The 21,277-nt window shown below is 43.2% G+C and overlaps 1 protein-coding gene across 1 annotated transcript in view; it reads right to left on the minus strand.

Moving 5' to 3' along the window:
• Window positions 1–21,277, minus strand: part of MYO5B (myosin VB) — a 1,014,515-nt gene that overhangs the window by 105,508 nt on the left and 887,730 nt on the right. Inside the window, exons 23-25 of the mRNA XM_078674793.1 lie at window positions 15,762–15,846; window positions 7,494–7,642; window positions 2,362–2,481 (exon numbers count right to left, since the gene is read on the minus strand). Of these exons, the coding sequence (XP_078530919.1) occupies window positions 2,362–2,481; window positions 7,494–7,642; window positions 15,762–15,846 (354 nt within the window). The remainder of the gene's footprint in view (window positions 1–2,361; window positions 2,482–7,493; window positions 7,643–15,761; window positions 15,847–21,277) is intronic.

Here is a 21,277-nt window from a genome sequence, read left to right on the forward strand (position 1 = left end):
ATATCAGAAAGATGGTAAATAACCTTCAGCTTGGTCCTGAATAGCGATAGGATATAAAACAGACTAGCATCATTTAATACTAAATCCAGAATATTTATTTATTTGAAGAGTTTGATAAAGCACTAACATGACCCTTACGGGTATCAGAGCCCTGTACAAAGAGGTGAGAGCATGCATAAAACCAACATAATGGCACAAATGATGTAGTTAAGTTAAAACACTAGCAAACAAACGGGGTAAACAAACAAGGTCCGGGCTTGGGAGTCGGCCCAACCAGTACAGATTCAGAAGGACCATAGCACGAGATAACACTTGAACAGACAAGCAAAAATACATCAAAACAAACGTAAAATAAGTATCACATCTGTAGACTGGGGTCTTGAGAAGGAGTACAGGTTGATGCTGTTAATGATCATTCAAGAGTAGCCATTTAACATGTTTCTTGAATCATGCAGTGGAAAAATTGGACCGGAGAATATCTCCCAAACAGCTTCAAGATTCATACGATTAATTCTATAATGTTCTTTGAGTGCACTACATAAAGCTGCAACCGAGTCAGCTGTTATGGTTTTGTACCGTGGCCACTGACCACTGGGTTCAGTACCGTCTATTCCCAGGCACTAGGGGCCTCTACTCTCCACAGCCGTGCGATCGCACTGGACAATGGCTAGGGAGGAGACTCCTCTGATCCGATGCTGGGGGAGAGGGTTGACGAGTTGCCTCTACCCACTGTTTTACACCGAGAGGGGATCGGCAGGTCATAGGTTTCTACACAGCCCTTGTGTCAGCAGTATACATTTTGATGGCCTTCAGTTCTCTCAAGTGCCTACAGGTACCACTGCTACAGGTGTGTTGATTGGGCCCCTCACTCCTTTGCCCTGTAGATGGTAGGGTCTACCGCTCGGGCCTGCGAGAGCTTGTAATAGGGCGGTGTAGCTCAGGGAACAGGCAGTGGGGCAGCCTGCCAGGCCCTGATGGCCTATGTATTGGGCTGAGGCCCTCCAGTGGTCCCTGTCAGCACCTGGCTCCCAAGGCTTTAGCTTGAGCAGCCCCTACCTCCTGCATAGTCCTAGTCCTTCGTTGTCGTTCTTCACGTTAGTTCACTTCCACACGACCTCTAGTAGCGGCACCTCTCTGCAGGCCTCTGCGCGGGATTGCTCCCACCTCACCGTAGCTGACCGACTCCTGAAGGCCCTCAGTCAGCCAGCTATCAGGTCCCCAAAGAGATGGGCGTTCCTCCTCATCTCCAGTAGCAGCCGGGTCAGTTCAGACGCAGAAGTTCAACCCAGTACGATCTCCGCACTGGGTATCCATCCGCGCAGCACTTCCCATGCCATGCACGAGGGACGCTGCTCTCCGTTGACGCACAGGTTAGGCCTGGAGAAGGTCTATTTTCCCCCCTAAGGTTTCTTGTATTACGTCACTGTTTCCTCTAATCACAGTTATTTATTCTTCAGCTGGGGGCATAGGGGTGGCGATTGTTGCTGATTTGGGTGGGGATAACAGCCTCTCAGGCCATAGGTTCACCGGGATATCGACGGAGCTTCAGCTTCACGCATCCATCACGGTCGGTGGCTTGACCAGGCTTTAAGCCATCATTGATTAACCCAAGCATAAAATGCCTTCTTCAGGGCCCAATCTTTGAAGTAATGTTTTTCTTTTCTTCTTTTAATAAAAATGATCAATATGAAACACAGAACTACTAGTTAATGCTTAAAAGATGTACCATCAGAAGTTCAGAGCCTGATATTTAATTCCAAGGGCATAATATTTAACCCATGTAAAACAGTTTGCCCTACATAAATTGTGGAGGTGTTCCCTCGATAATTAAAACCAGGTACGCACGAGGATATGTCGTATCAAAAAACCTATCCTGAACTTTTGGAGATAACAGTGACAACCTCTGAATTGTACAATTGAACATACAAGAAGCATGCGCCAGTGGTTTAATGTATCTACTGCTGAGATCTGTAGGACATCTACTGGTTACTGGGTCCAGTTCTAGTGAGAGGTTACTAGGTTTCTATTGCTACTCCAGAGATATGTACACACCCTACAGGTCACTTGACTTAATCCCATTGAGAACACAGGGTCAATGCACTTCCTGCTGGAATAAGAATGCAAGGTGGGAAGGAGCAGGTCTACAAACTATAACCTAACAATTCAGTGTTGTGATACCCGGACAACCCAAAATCTGCTGAACCCTACACCGTGCCGCTATTTTCTACCCAGCCCTCTTTAAGACCTGCTCATGGGCTCATATGCCCTACACGTACCTCTGCCAGGAGGATCACTAGCAACAACTAGGAAGTATCCGTCCACATGGTCTGGAGATATCGATGAAAGGTACCATTGTCTTACCTCCACTAGCTGCATGGTGTCCTCCGTGTCCCCGATCTCGGATGTCGAAATGGATGGGTAGTTCGAGTCCGACTCTAAGCTGCTCTGGTTAGACGGATTCCTTCGGTGGCCTGGAGTTTGCTGTAGATAACAAAGAAATGTATTTGAAATGTCTTTGAGGTCTATTGGTATACCTTGTGGGACAATAGGTAATACTGCAACATGTACATTTAGAAGTGTGTTGGCACATAAATTAACAATTTGATTTCATGTATGTGTGTCTACCAAACCTTTACCACAGGAGTGATATAGAGAGGTCAGTTTGTTTTCTACTCCAGGAACTCATGAGGATGAACTCTACTATCACTGACCTCACATATAGGAACACATTTCATAGAGACTGCTTAATACATTCAGAATCTATGGGGTCCATGATGATAACAGAATTAATCACAAGACACCAGCGCACATCTAATTTAGTCTTTATACTCCTTGCGCATTTAGCACCAATATTCGAATCCAAGGATTTTTTTTTCTCCTCCTTTCTCCGCACAATCACTCCTTTTCAATCCAATGGAGCCTCGTAGTGTAGACAAATGTAAGACTTTATTTCATTAAAATCAAGTGCTTTACAGCCGACGCGCGTTTTGCCCCCTACGGGCTTCCTCAAGGCAGATTTTCAATATGATCAGCACTGCAACGTCAGCATCTATGTGTTTGATAAAACTTGTAGTTGCTTTTTCTTCCCTTAAATAAAGCCAGCCAAATGTCACAGTCAAAATCTTATTATTTCTGTCCCGGAGCCATGATAAGTTCCATCGAGAGACGCCGGAATTCAGTCCTGCGCGTGCTTTCGTGGCCGAGTTTCCTCCGTTTTTTTTCTAGAGAAGAAAAACGGAGGAAACTCGACCTCGGTTGTTCTAAAACGTGGGTCGTGGTTCTAAAACAAATCGAGAAGCACTGGTCTAGGAAATTGCTGTTTTCCTCATGCGCCCAAAGTTGAGTGGCAATGTGCTGCTCCAATATGTGACTACTCCTGGTAGCAAGTAACAGGTCTGGAGTAACTAGGAATGGTGGGGTTAATCCAGTTTTCCTTGGAAGTATCCTTACCAGACCCTCCTTGAGCTTAGCAACGAACAAGTCATGTGAGCTGGAGGATTTAATTAGAGAAGAAAGAGGTTCTATTTAAAGCATGAACTAGAGATGAAAACACGTTATTGACGAGGGTCAAGAGTGCCTGGACAACATATCTGTATGGCCCTGTGTGTTTAGTCTCGTAGTAGATATAACAGATGAAGGGCAAAAGGCTGTGGAGCTCGGTACGTGATCACAGATAAGTAACAGGAGTGGAAGCTGGGTTGTGGATGGTTAGTTCATTGTGGTTAACGTGTGTATCACTTCTTGGGGCATCTTGGCACTGATAACAGGTATTTATTGTTACCCAACACAATAGTACTCATTTTATCAACCTTAGGAGAATGAAAGGCTGAGTGGAGCGGCCAGGACTTGAACCTATGGCCAAGCATCAAACACAGATTTCTGGAGTGGATGCATTAGTCTGTTGAACCTCAAGACCCAGCAAAGACATAAGTTCAAACTGACTCCAGAAGTTAGCTCTAGGCTTAGATTACAATGTGCTAGGTAGGACATTGATCATGAGAGACTGCATTTCTACTTATCACAAATGTCATTAAAGAAGGAGCTAGCTGTTTCCAAAGCTCTTGTTAGGGTTTAGAAATTGTAGAGATGGCTGAAATGTCTGTTAATTCTTCAGTGAATTTAAATGGTTATCTTTAGGGCTGCAAAATCTATTGTTACCAAATCTTTAAAACATCCATAGAGATTACTTTGGCTCCACCCATAGGAGTATTTCTCTGTCCTCTTTGGCGTATAATTCCACCCCCTATGGAGTGCTTATATTGCAATGCACTAAGAACTATTGTACATCTCAAACGTACACTGAATCATCACACATTAAATTCGTTTTCTCTTTGAGATGCATTTGATACAGAAACAAATGTTGTTTTGCTTTGTTTTTTTCAGCGCAGCCGGCTCATTAAATGTTTTAATCAAAACTCAAAGTGCAGGCAGGCTATTTGCTTTGTCGCTGCTTGTTGTTTATTGCTGGCAGAAAGAAGCCTGTTTGAATAAAACGACATGCTAGACTTGGAATTTTGTACGTGACTTGAAAGAACATGGTCATAACTGTGCCGCCATGCTGGTTAGGCTGACCGACGAAGCAGGGGCCGATGAGGGATGGACAGTTATCTTTATCCGAGGTAGTAGACGGGAAACATCCTTTACCACGCGGATTTTACTCCGCGTGGCTTTTAGAACGCGTCCGTTACAACGCAAGTCGTAACCACGACTTGCGCTGGAGGGCGCTACAGGATTAAGAATAGTATATTTACTATTTTAAGACCTTCCCTAGTGTCCACGGGGACTGGTGTTAGAATAGTAAATTATACTATTCTAAATCCGCGCCCCAACGCAAGTCGTTGTAACGACTTGCGTTGTAAGGGACGCGTTGTAAAGGAACGCATTGTGACGGTACGCGTCGTACCGTCATACATCCGTAGTAGACATCAGAAGGCTGCATAACCTGTCTCTTTATGGTCCTAGGGGAGTGATCTCCCCGACCGAGTTTCTAAAAGAACTTTCTAATAAAAGCCCTAGTTCCCGATTTCTTTGGCCAAACAAGCATTCAAACTAACTATTAGTAAATTTTCATTATTCAAACTAAGTAGCCACACTAGAGCAGTTAACAATTAAACAAATTAGAGTGACTAGTTCAAAGTGCACTCTTCACCATACTGCCCAACCCTTTACAACACTTTGTGCTTCCAACATGTTGTGATTTTATAGACATTTTAGACTTGGTTTGAATGGTGTGAGGTCTCTCGTGGAATGTGATAACCATCGAGAAAACTTTTTTTAATGGTCATAACAATGAGGGAGTCGATTCACAAAAGCATTTATGAGTACAGGAAGTAACACCACAGAAGTCCTCTCTTAGGTACACTTATATGCCTTTGAGAATCAGTCCAGAAACATATAACTCCCTATTAGTAAAAGGGTAAAGAAGAAACAGTCCTTTCTAGTTGTACTAATTGGATACGAATATTCCCTCGATATTCCCATTTTCGCTGTATTTTTAATGTTTTGGAGCAAATTCCACAAAGCATTTAGAAGTACGGTAAAGAGTACCAAAGGCGTACCACTTTATATGCATTCCAAAATACGACTTTACTTTTGCACGGATATACTGTATGATTAGTATAGTATACCGCTGTATTTTTGCAAGAGATAAATATAGTGTGTTACTGTCATTTTACACTGGATTTAGTGTGGTTGCTTTCTTTACAGGTGTATTATGCCAGTGTCCTTTGACAGTATCTATACTCAGGGTCACTGGAATTATGCAATTGTGTGACCGCAGTGATTTTCGCATAACTATATATTTACCGCATTTGCAATTTAATCCATCATCTGCTGCATAACCTGCAGATGTGAACAAAAAAAATGTTGTTTCTAACTCAAACAGTTCAAAAGTTACTAAAACGCAGCAACACCTGCTGCTGCGCAGTGAAAAGCCTTTTGCAAAGGTTGACTGGTCACCTTTCTGTAGCTATGTTAGTGTGTTAAACTGGTACTATTGAGGTGCACCCAATGCCCAAACAGTGTTAACAAGTGTAAAAAGTTTAAAATAATGGAATAATATTTCAGAATATGCCGCATTACGCCACATAATTTGCCTTTTCTTGCCGCATAATTTACTCAACACTGCCGCATAATTCCAGTGGCCCTGTCTATGCTGTGCCAATTTTCGGCTTTTCCGAGGTATCCCTTAAAGAGTTTACCGATAAAATATATTGACAATACAACACTGCCCTCTTGTGGCTAATAAAGATGCTGGCTGACTGGATGATTTTGGCTGGCACTGATTAAATAAATGTTCCTCTTAAAGAGAAAAAAAACAATATGTGTTCTCTTATGTGAAATATATCAAGCTTTGATAAAAATAGCTCATTAACTGAAGAAAGGTAAAGTACCACGTTCACAAGACTGTATGTAAAAAATATTTGATGTAATAGAAATTATTTTCCATAAAGAATTAAAACTTTAAAAAAGAAATGTATAGCATGTCGAAAACAAATATTTATTGCAGCTGTTAACTGCCATTCAAGAAGGACTACACACAATGGGTTTCCTCAAGGACCTTAACGTTACTTGAAGCCCTGATGGAATTCTTGAATTACATATCTGCTATATTAAGAGCAATGGCTTAAGCTTCTGTACCAGGTAGCATCAAACACATTTTCAGAAGTATAGTAGACAGAAGAACACACTAAACTCCTAAAAGAGATACTGTCAGACACAATAGAAGCTACAAATTTGCAAATCAGAAATAAGCTGCAGTTAGCCACATGGGTGGGCCCTAGTTCATCAGGGTACACACATCTTCTTTAAAATGAAGGACATGCAGCGACCATACCACACCTCTCCCCTGCTGCAGAGAAAGGTTTAGAAAGAGGCAGAGAGGTGAAGTAAAAAGCTCCAGACAGGGGTAAGGGAAAGTCCAAGAGAGGTATAGTGAATGAGATAATGTAGAAAGAGAACAGAGGTGGAAAGGCTGTAGTGTGGTAGAGATTTAGAAGTGGGCACAAAGAGGTAGTGGAAGGTGAGGTCGTGAGAGTGAAGGTAGGGAGAGTGAGAGAGAGAAAGAGAAAGAGGACCTATACGAATAGAGATGCAGAGAAAGAGAGAGAGAGGTAAACAGACTAGAGATGTTAGGTCCAAATGGTGAGAAGTAAGGAAAGAGAAATGGGATTTTTTTTACCTAGATACCACCAACTGGGTAGGCCGGCAAACCATAATATCAAATTAAAAATAATCAGTTTTTTATTCACACAGTTATCACTTTAACAGGGCCACCTGGAAGTGGGGGCCTAGGCAATTGTCTACATTGCCCATGCCTTAAAACGATTAATGTATTAGAGCAATTTTCCGAGTTATTTAAACACATATGTTCCTGCATCATTGGTAGAGGCATTGATGCAGAATTGCAACAAACAAGTTGTTAAGCTACAAAAAGGCATAAAGGAAGGGTATGGGTGCAAGAGGTGGTTCCCAAGTCCAGGTCCCTTCATTACCTTTATAAGAGTCATCTCCTCCCTCAAGTTGTCGTATCTCTGCTCCAGCCTCGAGTACTCCTTCACCAGGTTCTGATACCGCGAGCGCTCCTCTTCCATGTCCTTCTTCATCTGAAGGTTTTCCGCTACTGTGGTCTGAGTAAACTCATCTGAATCCAAAGACAGAGAACAGGCTGTGGTCAGAGGGTCAATGCTCAGATCCAATGGTCAGATGATCAATGCTCATAAGGAATGGTCAGATGGAAACTAAAAGCAGCTCATGGCCTGGGTTTTCTCTATAGGGTACACCAGCCTGCATAGACGCAGCTCATAGAAAGTACAGAGAAAGAGGTAATGACACGTGGCCATGACAAATACATAGAAACAACTCAGGTATGAAAGGAGAGGGAAAGTAAGCACAATGCTGCAAAGACTAAGACACAGGGAAGAGGTAAAAAGGCAGGAGCCTGAAATGAACTGTGATTTTAAAAAAAGACAAATACTTGTGCCAATTTCAAAGCAATTTTATATTGCTTCTAACAAAGCCTTCTGCCTCACTGATCCCACCAGACTGTTTCTCCAGTAGAGCAGGAGTGCCACTGACACCAACTGAGAGTGAAAGGCTGATGTGGCATCAGGATCATGTTCAGATTGGGGTGAAGGGTTTGTGGATATCACACTCTGAACATCCCATTGCTCATATTCTCTCCACTTTCCCAGCACTTGGCTCTTTTCTTCTCCCATCATTATCATTCATGTGCATCGTGTTAAGTACCCGTGCTCCTCCAAGCACTTTATGGAAATGAGTTGGATGAGGCAGCCACATCTTTACTGTGGTCAAAGATAGGGTTTTAAATTCGCCTGAAGAGAAATGACAAAGTTCTCAAGCTTTAACAATTGAGCTTGGGTTTCATTGAATGAAGAAGTGTTCATCCAGGCAAGTATACCAAGATTTATTAAAGGCAGAAGCGTCAGTAGTGTTTAAAAATGGCCTCTGGATTAGCAGCATGATTGTGAACTGCTACATCTAAGCCATGCAGAATCTAATACAGCACCTGGACATATAGACAAAGAGGAGACTTGAACAGGCACCCTCCCCCCCCTTGACGTCACCAGTGATTAACCAGACATCAATTTACCCACACACTAGGGGCCAAAGAAAGAGAACCAATCCTGAGCACAGGCAGACACATCCACCACCTCCAGCATTCTGGACAACAAGCATGGGTGATGAAGGCTGCAAGTTTATTGTCAAACTGGCCAGGCTCCAAAAATTGTCAAACCTATACTTTGAGAAAATCTTAAACATACAAGGGGAGATGACTAAAAAATCAAACTTCGCCTTGTTTTGAGGTAACGCACAGAGAAGATATCACTACTGCCTCGTGTAGGAGAGGAGTTAGGACTAGTTGTAATTATGAATGTTTGTTTTTATTTTATCCGTTTTATTTGGAAAGAAAGAGTATTTTGTGACATCAAGTCACCTTGCTTGAGCAAGATGGTGCCTATGCACTGGCAGCAATATCAATGGAAATGTAGTTACTCATGGTTTATAAATGTTTCCATGGTACTTAAACATGCTTGGCTTCTAGGAGTGATTTGGGGCCAGACAATTTGCGATTTGTAAATTGCGTCGCATTTGCGACTCGCAAATTTGGAATGCACAACAGAGAATGAGACACTGTTTGCGATTCCGTATGGGGTCGCAAATTGCATGCCTCATGCATATTACTGAGGCTGTCACAATTTTCAACCCCATTGGGATTGGCTGGGGTGGTGGCCTGCTGGGGTCAGCAGACCTCCATGTCTGGAACTCCATTTCTGGAACTGCTTATAAATAAAGCAGTTTTTATTTTTGAATGCAGCCGTTTTCCTTCAAGGGAAACGGGATGCATTTAAAGAATAAAAATGAAACTTTTTAGTTTCACTTTTTAAGGGCAAGCCAAGGTCCCTGGAACCCCTGCCCTCCCTTAAAAAATATTTGTGCATGCATTCCCAAAGGAGAAGAGGTCCTCTGAGGACCCCCTCCCATTTGCGAGTGCTTTACCACCCTTCTGAGAAAGGTGGTAAACTGCAAGTGTTTTGCAACTGCAATTGCGGTCGCAAAACGTTCTTACATAGGTGTTGGAGTCGCTATTCGGAAGGGACACCCTTGGCACGCCCCTTTCTAATAGCGAGTCGCTAACCCTATTTTGCGAGTCGCTCATTGATTAGCGACTCGCAAAAAAGGGTTAGCACAATGGGCTGACATTTTTTGTGGTCACAATGGGGCTGAAATCCCCTTTGCGACCGCAAAAATCAGTCGTACATCTGGCCCTTGATTAATAGTTTGCACCATAATTTAATATGAATTGATTTCTCCTATGTTGCTTGGTCTTGTAAACTTTAAATCTCGGGCTTTTGAGTGAGGACACTACTAAACATTGCATGGAAATTGGCTAAAAAATAGGGTGATAACTCTGCATAAAATTTTTGCAAATGCTAGAATGATCTTAGCTGCAGATCCTAGAATGCTGCAGTTTTAGCCATTTTTTAAAAAGTTTTACCATGGGGTCTAGAGCCACCAGATAGGAATTTGTGACAACGGGATAGGTATATCTTTCTTGACCCTTTCGATTTTAGCATTCTATGCGCAGACATTTCTTTGTAACTTGGTGTTTAGGGCCCCAGGTAACAACGGCGGTCTTGATATGATCTTTTGCCAGTTCAGTTCTACATGGTAGAGCAAAATGTAGAAGGCGTTTTATGTTCTGGAAAGTTTGTACAGATTTAAAGATTTAAAGTCTGGAGTTGATGATCTCTAGCATGTCACTGATATAAGTGTTGAAGTCCAATTTTCCCTGAAAATTTGTAAATTGACTTTTCTCATAATCCATATCAAACATGTGCACAAAATCTTTCACATGGTATTCAATCACCTGGTATGGTCCTTCTTCATGTTCATTGTGTGCCCATTCCTAAATCTTTTCCAGTCTTCCAGCCACTCTCCACTTACCAGGCTGATGGCTTGGGGAATAGTTTTGAAATGTGGTGCAGGGAGCACTTTCTTCTGTCCGTAATCAATTATGACCAAGGATTAAATGGATAAAGATTCTGCATTTGCATCTAGAAAGCCTGGACGATTCAGGGAGCAAGAGAGCATTTTCTACACCCCACCACCCCCTCTCCAATCTTTTTTGGACTAGAGCTGATGAAAGAGGCTGTTCATACATCATGTACTTCACTTCAACAGCACGTGTTCATACAGTACAGCTTCTGTTACCATGAGTGAGGGTCCTATCTGTAAGGAAGCTTGCCATGTGATTTGTGTAGTTTTAGTTTGAACATGCACACGTGACAGTGTCTTGCACGAGACAGTCAATTCTGCTGACAAGTGAATCCTCCGGACAGTGTTACCCCTTTCTGCCAAGAAGGCTTTTGGAAAGAGTCTTTGGAAGGAGCTGTGAAGTTCAAGGACAAGTCCACTTCGAATTGAATTTTGTATCAACCAAAAAAACAGCAATGATTTGTGCAGCTGATTAGAGGTTAGAGGAATACACCAAAAGTTTAACCTACGTCTTACTGGTTGACAGCTGTTCAAATTCCCTTACTTTAAGACACATTTTTTTTCAGTCAGAGGGCTTTATATTGTCCATAAAAAATAACTGGACGAGGAAATAGTTTTGCGAAAAGTTAATTACAAATTGAAAGTTTGAGAAACTATGAGCCTAGAGATGAATGCTAGTTTGCCCCGTTTTAGCACATACGCGTATCAAGAGCAAAGTACAAACTGCACTTGACTAGTTTTTGACTGGGCAGTTACTGGCAGTCTAGAGCTTGTGATAATTGACTTTTGAAATAGTGGGCATGCTGCAACAATATGGGCACAGCAGGTGCAAATATAGTAAATTCTCGGAAATGCCAGGAGTAGCAGAAGTGACATCGCATAGTCTTTGACCTTAATGTCATCACAGGGAAGTGACATCATGACCCTCATCCAGATTTTTTCTAACCATTATATTGAGTTATCCATATTGCAGAATCGTTTTATATCGTTGGTAATCCAAATTACATATGTAGTACTTAATAACATTCTGTGAAATATGGCCCTCACCCTGATGACATCATATTAATTGACACTGCTGAAGTTCCTGAATAACGGCATCTTAAATATAACTTCAAAACACAGGCAAATGTCTATTTTAGATACCACTTACATTAGGGTGCTGACTTGATCTTTGAAAGTTTTGCGGTATAATGCTTGCTCTGAATTGTAGCAACCAGGCAAACTCTTCTAATTGGTTTCTCCCTCGGAGAATTTTTTTTAAAGTATGTGATGAAGTTGTACATTTTAAAGCACCATTTGCACATAAATGTACCCAAACGCCATAGGCTCTGAAAGGCATTCATTTTATTTTCAAATCCTTTCACGGTGTGCCAAGCCAGTGAAACCTGAGACTTCCTGGGAGTTGACCCATCTTTTTCAAACTGTGCTATGAGTTCCCAAATATATAAAAAATCACCTCTATTGTGTCAAGGCCAGCATTTTGTCATGCATGCCCCTTTATATCAAAACGTATGTAAAATATGCCAGTGCCAGAATTTTGTCATTATCGGGCACCCTTCCATATGTCCGTCTGTCCTCCTTTATGCCAATTATTATCTTCAATGTGCTAGTACCACGATTTTGTCACTGGTACACCCACTCCAAGAATTTCCTCAAGTAAGCCAGCATTTTTTCTGTGAGTGTCCCATTGTAAGGAATGAACTCTAGTATGCTAGTGCCAGTATTTTAGCTTGGTACTCATTATGCCAAGAGTTACCTCCAGTGTGCGAGTCCCAGTATTTTACCACGGGTGTCGGTCATGCTACGAATTGCCTCAAGTACACCAGCACTAATATTTTGCCCTGAGTGTCTCTATGAGACAAGAATTACCTTCAGTATTCCAGGGACAACAACAGACTTGCAAGCATAAAACCACATTCTCACTCACATTCACTTACACACTCATTCATTTTCACTCACACTCAGTCACGCTCATGCTCTCGAACACTTTATTGCACTCTTTCATATTCATATGGCCACTCTTAATCTCACTTACTCTCTTTCTGACATGTAATCTCACACATTCTCACTCACTCACTACCTACCACTGACTCTGACTCACATTTACTCACACACATGCTGTAGGAGGGAATGCCACTCTGCCTGCTGCTTCTGTCCTGGGAGTGAAAGGACTGGACTTTGCTTTCTGTATTCTGCTTTCAAGGATCTCCAAGGGTGTGGTTCCTGTTAAAACCTCAGGGCCATCAAAGACTTCACCTAGCAGTCCCTGGGCTCTTCTGGTGAGAGTCCTCAAGTGGCGCCAAATCAAATTGCCGGGCCCTTGTAAGTGTAACCTGGTGATCTTAATGAGAAAATCCACGCATCAACTCCAAATGCCTGTTTTATCGCTGCAAGAAGTTGTTGCAGTGCCTGCTTCGCTGCTGTAAAAATCGACACAGCGCCTGCTTTGCTGCTACCGCATTGACGCAGCACGTCTGGCTTCTCAATGCATCGTTCCTAGGCACCGAATATTCATTGACACTGCACCGCAGTATGGATCCTAGGCCGCATGTCCGTAATCCAATGCATCACCTCCCCTTCCAGTAAGGAACCTACGCATCACCTCCACCGTCAGTAAGGAACTGACGCATCATCTCCTCTGTATAGTAAGGAACCGATGCATCGCTTTGCTCTTCCGTACCTCGCCTCCCCTACGCCTTGCACCCTCTGTAATTTTTTACGCATCTAAGGTACTTTGTGCTAAAACTAATGCAGCCATTGAGGTCTATGGACTAAACTTGCTTAATCTTCTAAAAGTTATATTTTGACTTGTGTATGTTGGATTTTTGTCGTTTTTATCTTGTTTTATTCAGATAAATATTGGCTATTTTTCTAAACTGGTGTGTTGTCCTTTTGTAGTGCTTTCACTTATTACTGTGTGTATGTACAAATGCTTTACACATTGCTTCCGAGATAAGCCTGACTGCTCGTGCCAAGTTACCAAGTGGGTGATCAGGGTTTATATTAGCGATTTGACTCCCTTGCCCTGACTAGAGTGAGGCTCCCTATTTGAACAGGATGCAAACCACTGTCAACTAGAGACCCCATTCACATTCCTAACACCTAATATTTATCACCAACGTTATAGGCGGGTGCAAAATCACACCACAAGCCTTATTATTTGCACCAGGATATTTTTAACCTGTTATTGTCCTCACAGGTGTACATTTATCACTAAATATTTATTATATTCTTTATTATTATTTATTGAAATTTTGTGGCCATTCTTGTCATATTCGTGGCTATTACTGGCACTCAATGGGTAAAATACCTACCATATGGTGAGTTTCTACGGTATTTGATGACGATCAGACATAGACATCACAGGCATAATCTACACATCTGAGTGCTTGGTGATACAAGCTGGCGTTTTGGGGATCAAAAAGTATAGATTAAAAATAAAAAAATGGCATTCAGGGACAAAACTAGATTGATTTTTTATTAAATTTAAACACACTGCTGAGAAACTGAAAAGCAGATGCTTGGACGAAAGGACTGCATTTCACAAACATAGTTACAGCTGATATTTGTGGGAAAATTCATACTGAGTTCAGGTGACCTAGTGCTGATTTTGGTACCCTGGTACTAGAGAGCACTTACTGCTACGGCTAGTATTTCATGACTTATGTGGAGACATGTTATTATCTTTATTAATAAACTTTCTATGACATTATCCCTACTGGGTTCTGAAGATGTATGATTGGTGAAACTTGTATACTTCCTGATGGTAGAAATTCCAGTAAATTGAGCAGCAGTTTTGTGAGAGATTGTAGGGATTGTCTGGCATTGCTGTTTATAGCCTTTACCTGTAAACTGTTTTCTATCCTGCTGCTTTCAAATTGATTCCCAGTCAAACCATATGGCCGAGAAACTGCTCTGAAGGGGTAGGTTGGAAACAGAAACTGAAGGCCCCTTACAGGGACCCCCAGGGGGTCTAGACTTTCATGCATCTTCCACATTGTCTACATCTTCTTCGAATACCTAAATGATCAGACTGGGTCTGATTTACACCACCTGTTCCAGATATATGCTGGTGTCATTAGTAAATCTGGAGAAAGATTTTGGCCGCCAAGTCACAGTGATCGCCATGGCATCCAGACCAGAATGAGGCAACATTAGTTGCTCCGAAAGAACCCATCTGTTTTGTTTTGACTAAAAATAAACAAATAAAAAGTGCTAAAAATATTCATTGGTGGAAGCATGGCTTAAACAGTCTTCATGTAAAGGTTGTGAAAGTGTTTTCTCAGTTTGTTGAAGACAATTGACACACCATAAAATACTATTTTCAGATCTGTATTCTATGAACGCGTGGGCCCGTATTCTATAGAGCCTGGTCCTCTATTTGAACCTGTTGAAGACGCTAATTGGGGTTTTGCTAAACACGCCCTCTTCATTGAGCTTCTAAAGGTACCTTACTTTGTTCTCTTTTCTTTCCAGACCACAACCCTTTCATGACTTAGGATCTGCTCATATCACCCACCTTCTCTGGTGTCTCAGCTCCTTGTCAATGTTACAGGGTTTTGCAAACTGCATAAAACTTACTTAGAGGACAATATGATTTTGCTGAGCTTTTTTCCGCAAGATATAATTGTAAGGAATATTTTTTTTCACAACGTAAATTTGTTAGTCTTTGCAAATGTTTGTGAAGCATACACATTTTTGAAAGAAAAAAACCCCACAAAGTTTTGCTGGAGGAAAGTTTTGCACAGCCGTGCACCTCACTCACACATCCTCTCTGCCAATCCGCACTATCCAGTCGAAACTTTATCACCAGGCACATCTCGAACAAAAACGTTACATTATGCCTGACAAATCGCTTTATTTTTCTCTCTTGGTATCAAAACCAAACATCTCAGCAAAGATCTAACTCATTGAGGCGTTCCAGCTCTTTTTAGCGAAATGAAACGTTTCGCGAACGCAGCATGCAAGCTTTTGTCGTGGCATCCAATATCCTACATCTGCCCCTTTTGGGCCCTTGGGTGCAGCAATGCGGAATACAATCCTTGGCAGCACATTCCATTGTAATGAAACAGAGAAGCAATCACAGCGGCTTTGTTGTTCCCAGTAAATCTCAGCCCGCCCGAGCCCCGCAGGACAGCCAGCAAAGCCTCTAAACGTAAAGCCAACGCATTACCCACTACAGACCAGGCTAAGCCCAGCGCGCCGGTCACTGTAATACTCACAGCCATGAATCTCCCTCTCACCTTCAGAACGACAGAGGATTCTGTTGTTGAGCTCCTCTTTTTCATCTTTTAGGAGAGCGTTCTCCTTTTCCAGATCTGAAACTCTCTAAACGAAAAAAAAGGGAAAGTGTTAGCTCCCGTCTCCGCCTCCTCATGTAGGCCAGTGAGTGGCAAGCTCGCCCTCTCTTCCCCAGGATTGCGTTTCACTCCACTGCTCTTTAACTGGAGTGTTTTGTTTGTGATTGCAGCTGCTTGCGCGTTTCACCTGGGGGCGAGGAATATAAAGCAGCAGAGGCGCTCTCTAGCACTTACCTGCACCACCTTGAGTTTACATTGCAAAAAAGAGGCTTGTGCATGGGCCTAAACAGGGCTGACCAAAATTCCCACGAGCAAAGCGAAGTGCAGGGATTTCGTCTATTGTTTTAAGACCCCTGAGTGGGACTCGCCCGGTCGTCTGCTCCGTAGGCAGGAAACAAAAAACAAAAAGCATTGGCAAAACCAACAGGTCGTGTTTGCCAATGTGTTTTAGCCATGTCGTACACAAGTGTGACTGTTGTTCAGAATGGCTTAAAGTTAGTGAAGTAGAGGAGAGTGGAGTGGAGTGTCGTAGAGTAAAGTGCTGAAGTGTGGAGGGAAGAGTGGAGTAGAGTGGTGTAGAGTGCAAAGCAGCATGGTTGCCTAAAGCAGAGGGGCGTAGAGTGGAGTAGAGTATCGTAGAGTGGAGTACTGTGTGGTAGAGTAGAGTGGCATAGAGTAGCGTTTCTCAAACTGTGGTCCGCGGACCCCCAGGGGTCTGTGAGACATTCCCAGGGGGTCCGCAGGACTCGAGCGCCTGTCGTCGTAGTGAAAAATGAAACGCTCATGCGTCCTCACAGCACACAAGAGCTGTGAATGTTGGCGCAGGGGCGGCAAGACCACAACAATACAATGGGGAGGCGGGGGCAGCGAATCGGCAGTGTGCAATCAGGGGGGCGGGCCGCAGGGGCACAGCGGCTGGAGAAACGAGTGGAACAGAAGGCAAAAGGGGCACAAAAACAAGGAAAAAATGAGTGGCACAGAAGGCAGAAGGGCACCAAAAAACAAGTGGAACAGAGGGCAGAAGGGCGCAAAAAACGAGGGAAAACGAGTGGAACAGAGGGCAGAAAGGCACACAAAACGAGTGGAACAGAGGGCAGAAGGGCACAAAAACGAGGGAAAAACGAGTGCAACAGAGGAAACAAAGGCACAAAAAACGAGTGGAACAGAGGGCAGAAGAGCACAAAAAACAAGGGAAAATGAGTGGCACAGAGGGCAGAAAGGCACAAAAAACGAGAGATAAACGAGTGGAACAGAGGGCAGAAAGGCACAAAAAACGAGTGGAACAGAGGGCAGAAAGGCACAAGAAACGAGGGGAACAGAGGGCAGAAAGGCACAAAAAACGAGGGAAAAACAAGTCGAACTGAAGGCAAAAGGGGCACAAAAACGAGGGAAAAATGAGTGGCACAGAGGGCAGACGGGCACAAAAAACGAGTGGCACAGAGGCAAAATACAGAATACAGAAATATAGGGGCAGCTAAAAATAGAAGGCAGAACGGGCAGGGCGGCACGGGGGCAGCGAGGGGAACAGAAGGGAAAACCGGGCAGAGACACGGGGCAGCGAGGGGTACAGAAGGAAAGACCGGGCAGAGTGAACACGGGGAAAGCCAGGGGAACAGAGGGAATAAAAAGGGGCCCGGACCACGTACAGGCAGCGGGGGAAGACAGACAACAGCAGTCACAGACACAACAATGAAAATACAGGCAATACAATAAAAGCAATAAAGCGTTGAAAGGCACATGTGTATAGGTTACCGTTACTTGGCAGGCAGGTAAAAATAGATGCAGTCAGGATCAGCAGTAGGATTTTCGTGCTGCTGTCTGATTGTTCATTTTCCACAAGCCCTTGGGTGAATTATGTGTGCTGTCAAGCTTTCATATTCAGACATATTAAGCTCTTTTTCTGTGTAGCCTTTGCAATTTGTTGTTGGCAAGGGACGGGGCAGTGGGCATCTTAATAGGAGAGGGTCATGTCAGGAGCCACGCGAGGCCTCTCTGAAATATGCCTTAACTGCACTGCTCACCCCTTGGTGGTAAAATGTTGTTCTGCTGTCTGTGACTAAAGATTATGTCTAACAGGGGTTTATGGTAATTGGCATAGCATTGTTCCATGATCTCGCTGAAACAATATGGCTCCTGTGCAGATACCTTCCTGCCATCTCTTGCACTTCCATGATGAACTCCTAATATAGACCTTGAATTTGCTCTGTACACTGGACTCATCGCTTTGTGCACTATCTTGTTAGAATTTTCACAATGTTCGTTGCTCCTTGGGGCATGTCTTAATTATAAAATGCTTCATAATTGTATAATATTTTAGACCTTCTTAAACTGTGAATAGGTAAAAATGCTAATAATTCACAATCATTCAACCTGTTGCTGTAAGGAAGGGTCACCACTCCGAGGGTCTGGAATGAGAATGTAGAGGTGCTGCTATGGCTGAGAGCAGGACACTTGTACCACTAAATAATACACTGCTGTATGCATACATGTCCATGCCAATAGACCCAATTCAGGCTGTCTCCCTCTTGAAATTGCCTCTGCTTCAAAAGGCGTTTTTAAAAAGAAATTTAAATTGTACAAATTGCTTGGGGGTCCCCGGCTTCCAGAAGTGATTCAGTGGGGTACCTCAGGAGTCAAATGTTTGGGAACCACTGGCATAGAGTGTTGCAGAGAGGGTAGGCTTAGATTGGCGTACAGTGAGATAGTGGAGTAGACTGGAGTAGTGTGTCGTAGAATAGAGTAGAGTGGAGTGAGGTGGGGTAGAGGGACTTGTGTAGTGTCATAGAGTGGAGTGGCATACAATGGAGTAGAGTGTCAGAGAGGAGTGGCGTAAAGAGAAGTGGCGTGGAGAGAAGTGTAGTAGAGTGGAGTGGTTTAGTGCAGAGTGGACTAGCGTGGCATGCTGTGGGATAGAGTGGGGCAAAGTCTCGTAAAGTGGAGTGGTGTGGAGTAAAGTGGTGTAGAGTGGAGTGGAGTAGAGTGATGTGTCTTAAAGTTTAATAGAGTGGAGTGTTGTGGAGTGGCATAGAGTGGAATGGAGTACAGTGGTCTATACTGAGGTGGAGTAGAGTGGCAGAGAGTGGAGGGGAGTAAAGTGGCGTAGCGTAGAGTGGACTAAGGTGCTGTAAAGTGGAGTGGAGTACCGTGAAGCGTAGCATAAAGTGGAGTAAAGTGTCAAAGAGTGGAGTGGCATAGAGTGGAGTGGTATAGAGTAGAGTAAAGTGGCATGGAGTGTTGTAGAGTGGAATGGCGTAAAGTGTTGAGTGGAGGGTCATAGAGTGGACTATCATAGAGCAGAGCAAAATGATGTAGAGTGAAGTGTTGTAGAGTGGAGTAGGGTGGCCTGGAGTGAAGTGGTATAGAGAGAAGTAGAGTGGCATAGAGTGAGTGTCGTAGAGTGAAGTGAAATGGAGTGCCATAGAGCCAAGTGTCGTAGACTGGAGTGTTGTAGAGTGGAGTGTCTTAGATTGGCATAGAATGGAGTGGTGTACAGTGGAGTGTTGTAGAGTGAAATGGCGCAGAGTGAAGTGTTGTATAATGGAGTGGTGTAGAGTGTTGTGGAGTGACATTGAGTGGAATAAAGTGAACTAGAGGGAAGTGGTATTGAGTGGAGTGGAGTGGCGTTGAGTGGCATTTATTGGAGTGTCGTAGAGTGGAGGGTTGTAAAATGGACTGCCTTAGAGTGAAAAGGCGTAGAGTGAAGTGTCATAGAGAGAAGCCGTGTAGAGTGTCATGGAGTGTCATACAGTAGAGTGTCATGCAATGAAGTACAGTGGTCTAGAGTGTAGTGGTAGAGAGTGTTGTAGAGCGGAGTGCCGTAGAGTGGTGTGTTGTGGAGTGCTGTAAAGCTAAGTGCCATAGATTAAAATTTTGGAGATTGGAGTATTGTAGAGTGGCATAGAGTGGAGTGTCATAAAGTGGAGTAGAGTGTGATAGAATGGCCTTGAGGAAAGAGGTATTGAGTGGCGTAGAGTGGAGTGTAGTGGCGTGGAGTGGTATAGAGTGTCATAGATTGGAGAGTCGTAGTGTCATAGATTGGAGAGTCGTAGTGTGGAGTGTCTTAGAGTGGTGTAGAGTGAAATGTCGTAGAGTGGAGTAGTGTGGTGTAGAGTGTCATGGAGTGGCATAGAGTGCCCTAGAGTGAAGTAGTATGGAATGGCATAGAGTGGAATAAAAGAGTGGCATAGAGTGGAGTGTTGTAGAGTGTAGTGGTGTGGAGTGCCATAGAGCTCAGTATTTTAGATTGGAGTGTAGTAAAGTGCAGTATGCATGGTGTGTGGCAGCGCACTGCCCTTACAGACAACACATTTTCAATTGAAATGACTATTACATTTGCACATACAGTTTTAGTGATAAAAAATATACAGCGCACAAAGGATATTGTGTAGAAATGGCATATTTGCACTGTTCATTTACAGACATTTAAATGTCGTTGTGGGCTTGAAAAAAACCTTTCTTTCCCACCCCGGGTATCCGGCAAGATTGTCATGGAAGGCATAAATACATGCTGGACAACCTAAAACAAATATAGCAGAAAATAAAAAGCACGCAAATGTGAGTTACAAACCACAAAGCAAATGGGAAGCAATGGGCGGAATGCAATTCCGGGAAAGCTATCAGAATGTCCCAAAGAAGTCCTTTTGCAACCAGACAGCTGTGCTGTCTGGTAGTCTTTGACCTGAAAAGCACACTGCTTTTCGAAGTGCAATGAAGGTATGCTCAATGATTTGTTCTTAATGCATGAAGATTCATTGCCCGGCCCCTCACAATATTTTATGTAACTTCTTCAGCAGGAACGCCTGTGTGGAGAGCCTACCTGCAGGGTATTGCATGCAGGCAGACACCACATTCACAGCAGGGGAAGATTCTATAAAAAGCGCTGGCCATTGTAAATAAGTTAATGTAATTACCGTTAAGTTAATTACAATGGCCGGTCCCTGACAGATTCCTTGCATTCCTCAATTTCCAGAAAGAGGAATTCTTGTTTTGCAGGACATTTTTCTGCACTCCTCACTTTTTCCAATCCGCAGTAGTCAGATGAAGGAAAGGCAAAATGACCTGCAGTTTCACATCCTCTTACATTGGCTGTGAAGAAAAGGCAATTATGCCCACCCTTCCTGCTGAATGCCGGAGATGCCTTATACAAGGGCTACCTAGTCTTGGTCCCAACTCATGCTACTTCCTTCCACCACCTGCCCTTCCTGTTTCTTTATCTCACTCCTCCAGGTAAATTTCTTTACTATTTTCTCACATTCTCCCTCCTTTTTCTTTTGTCCCCTTTCTCTTTCTTGTTCGGAGCAAGTCTGATGAGGAAATATAAGCCCCAGTCCCAAAAATTGAGTGCCAGTGCTTATCACCTACAAACACGGCACAACATAAATCTATTCTCTTAGGAGCGAAATTTGTGTTTGTAGATACAATCTCTTGAACATGCAACGTTTTACCGATGACATATAGTA

This window comes from Lissotriton helveticus, chromosome 2_1 (assembly GCF_964261635.1).
Source record: "Lissotriton helveticus chromosome 2_1, aLisHel1.1, whole genome shotgun sequence".
In the NCBI taxonomy this organism is placed as follows: Eukaryota; Metazoa; Chordata; class Amphibia; order Caudata; family Salamandridae; genus Lissotriton; species Lissotriton helveticus.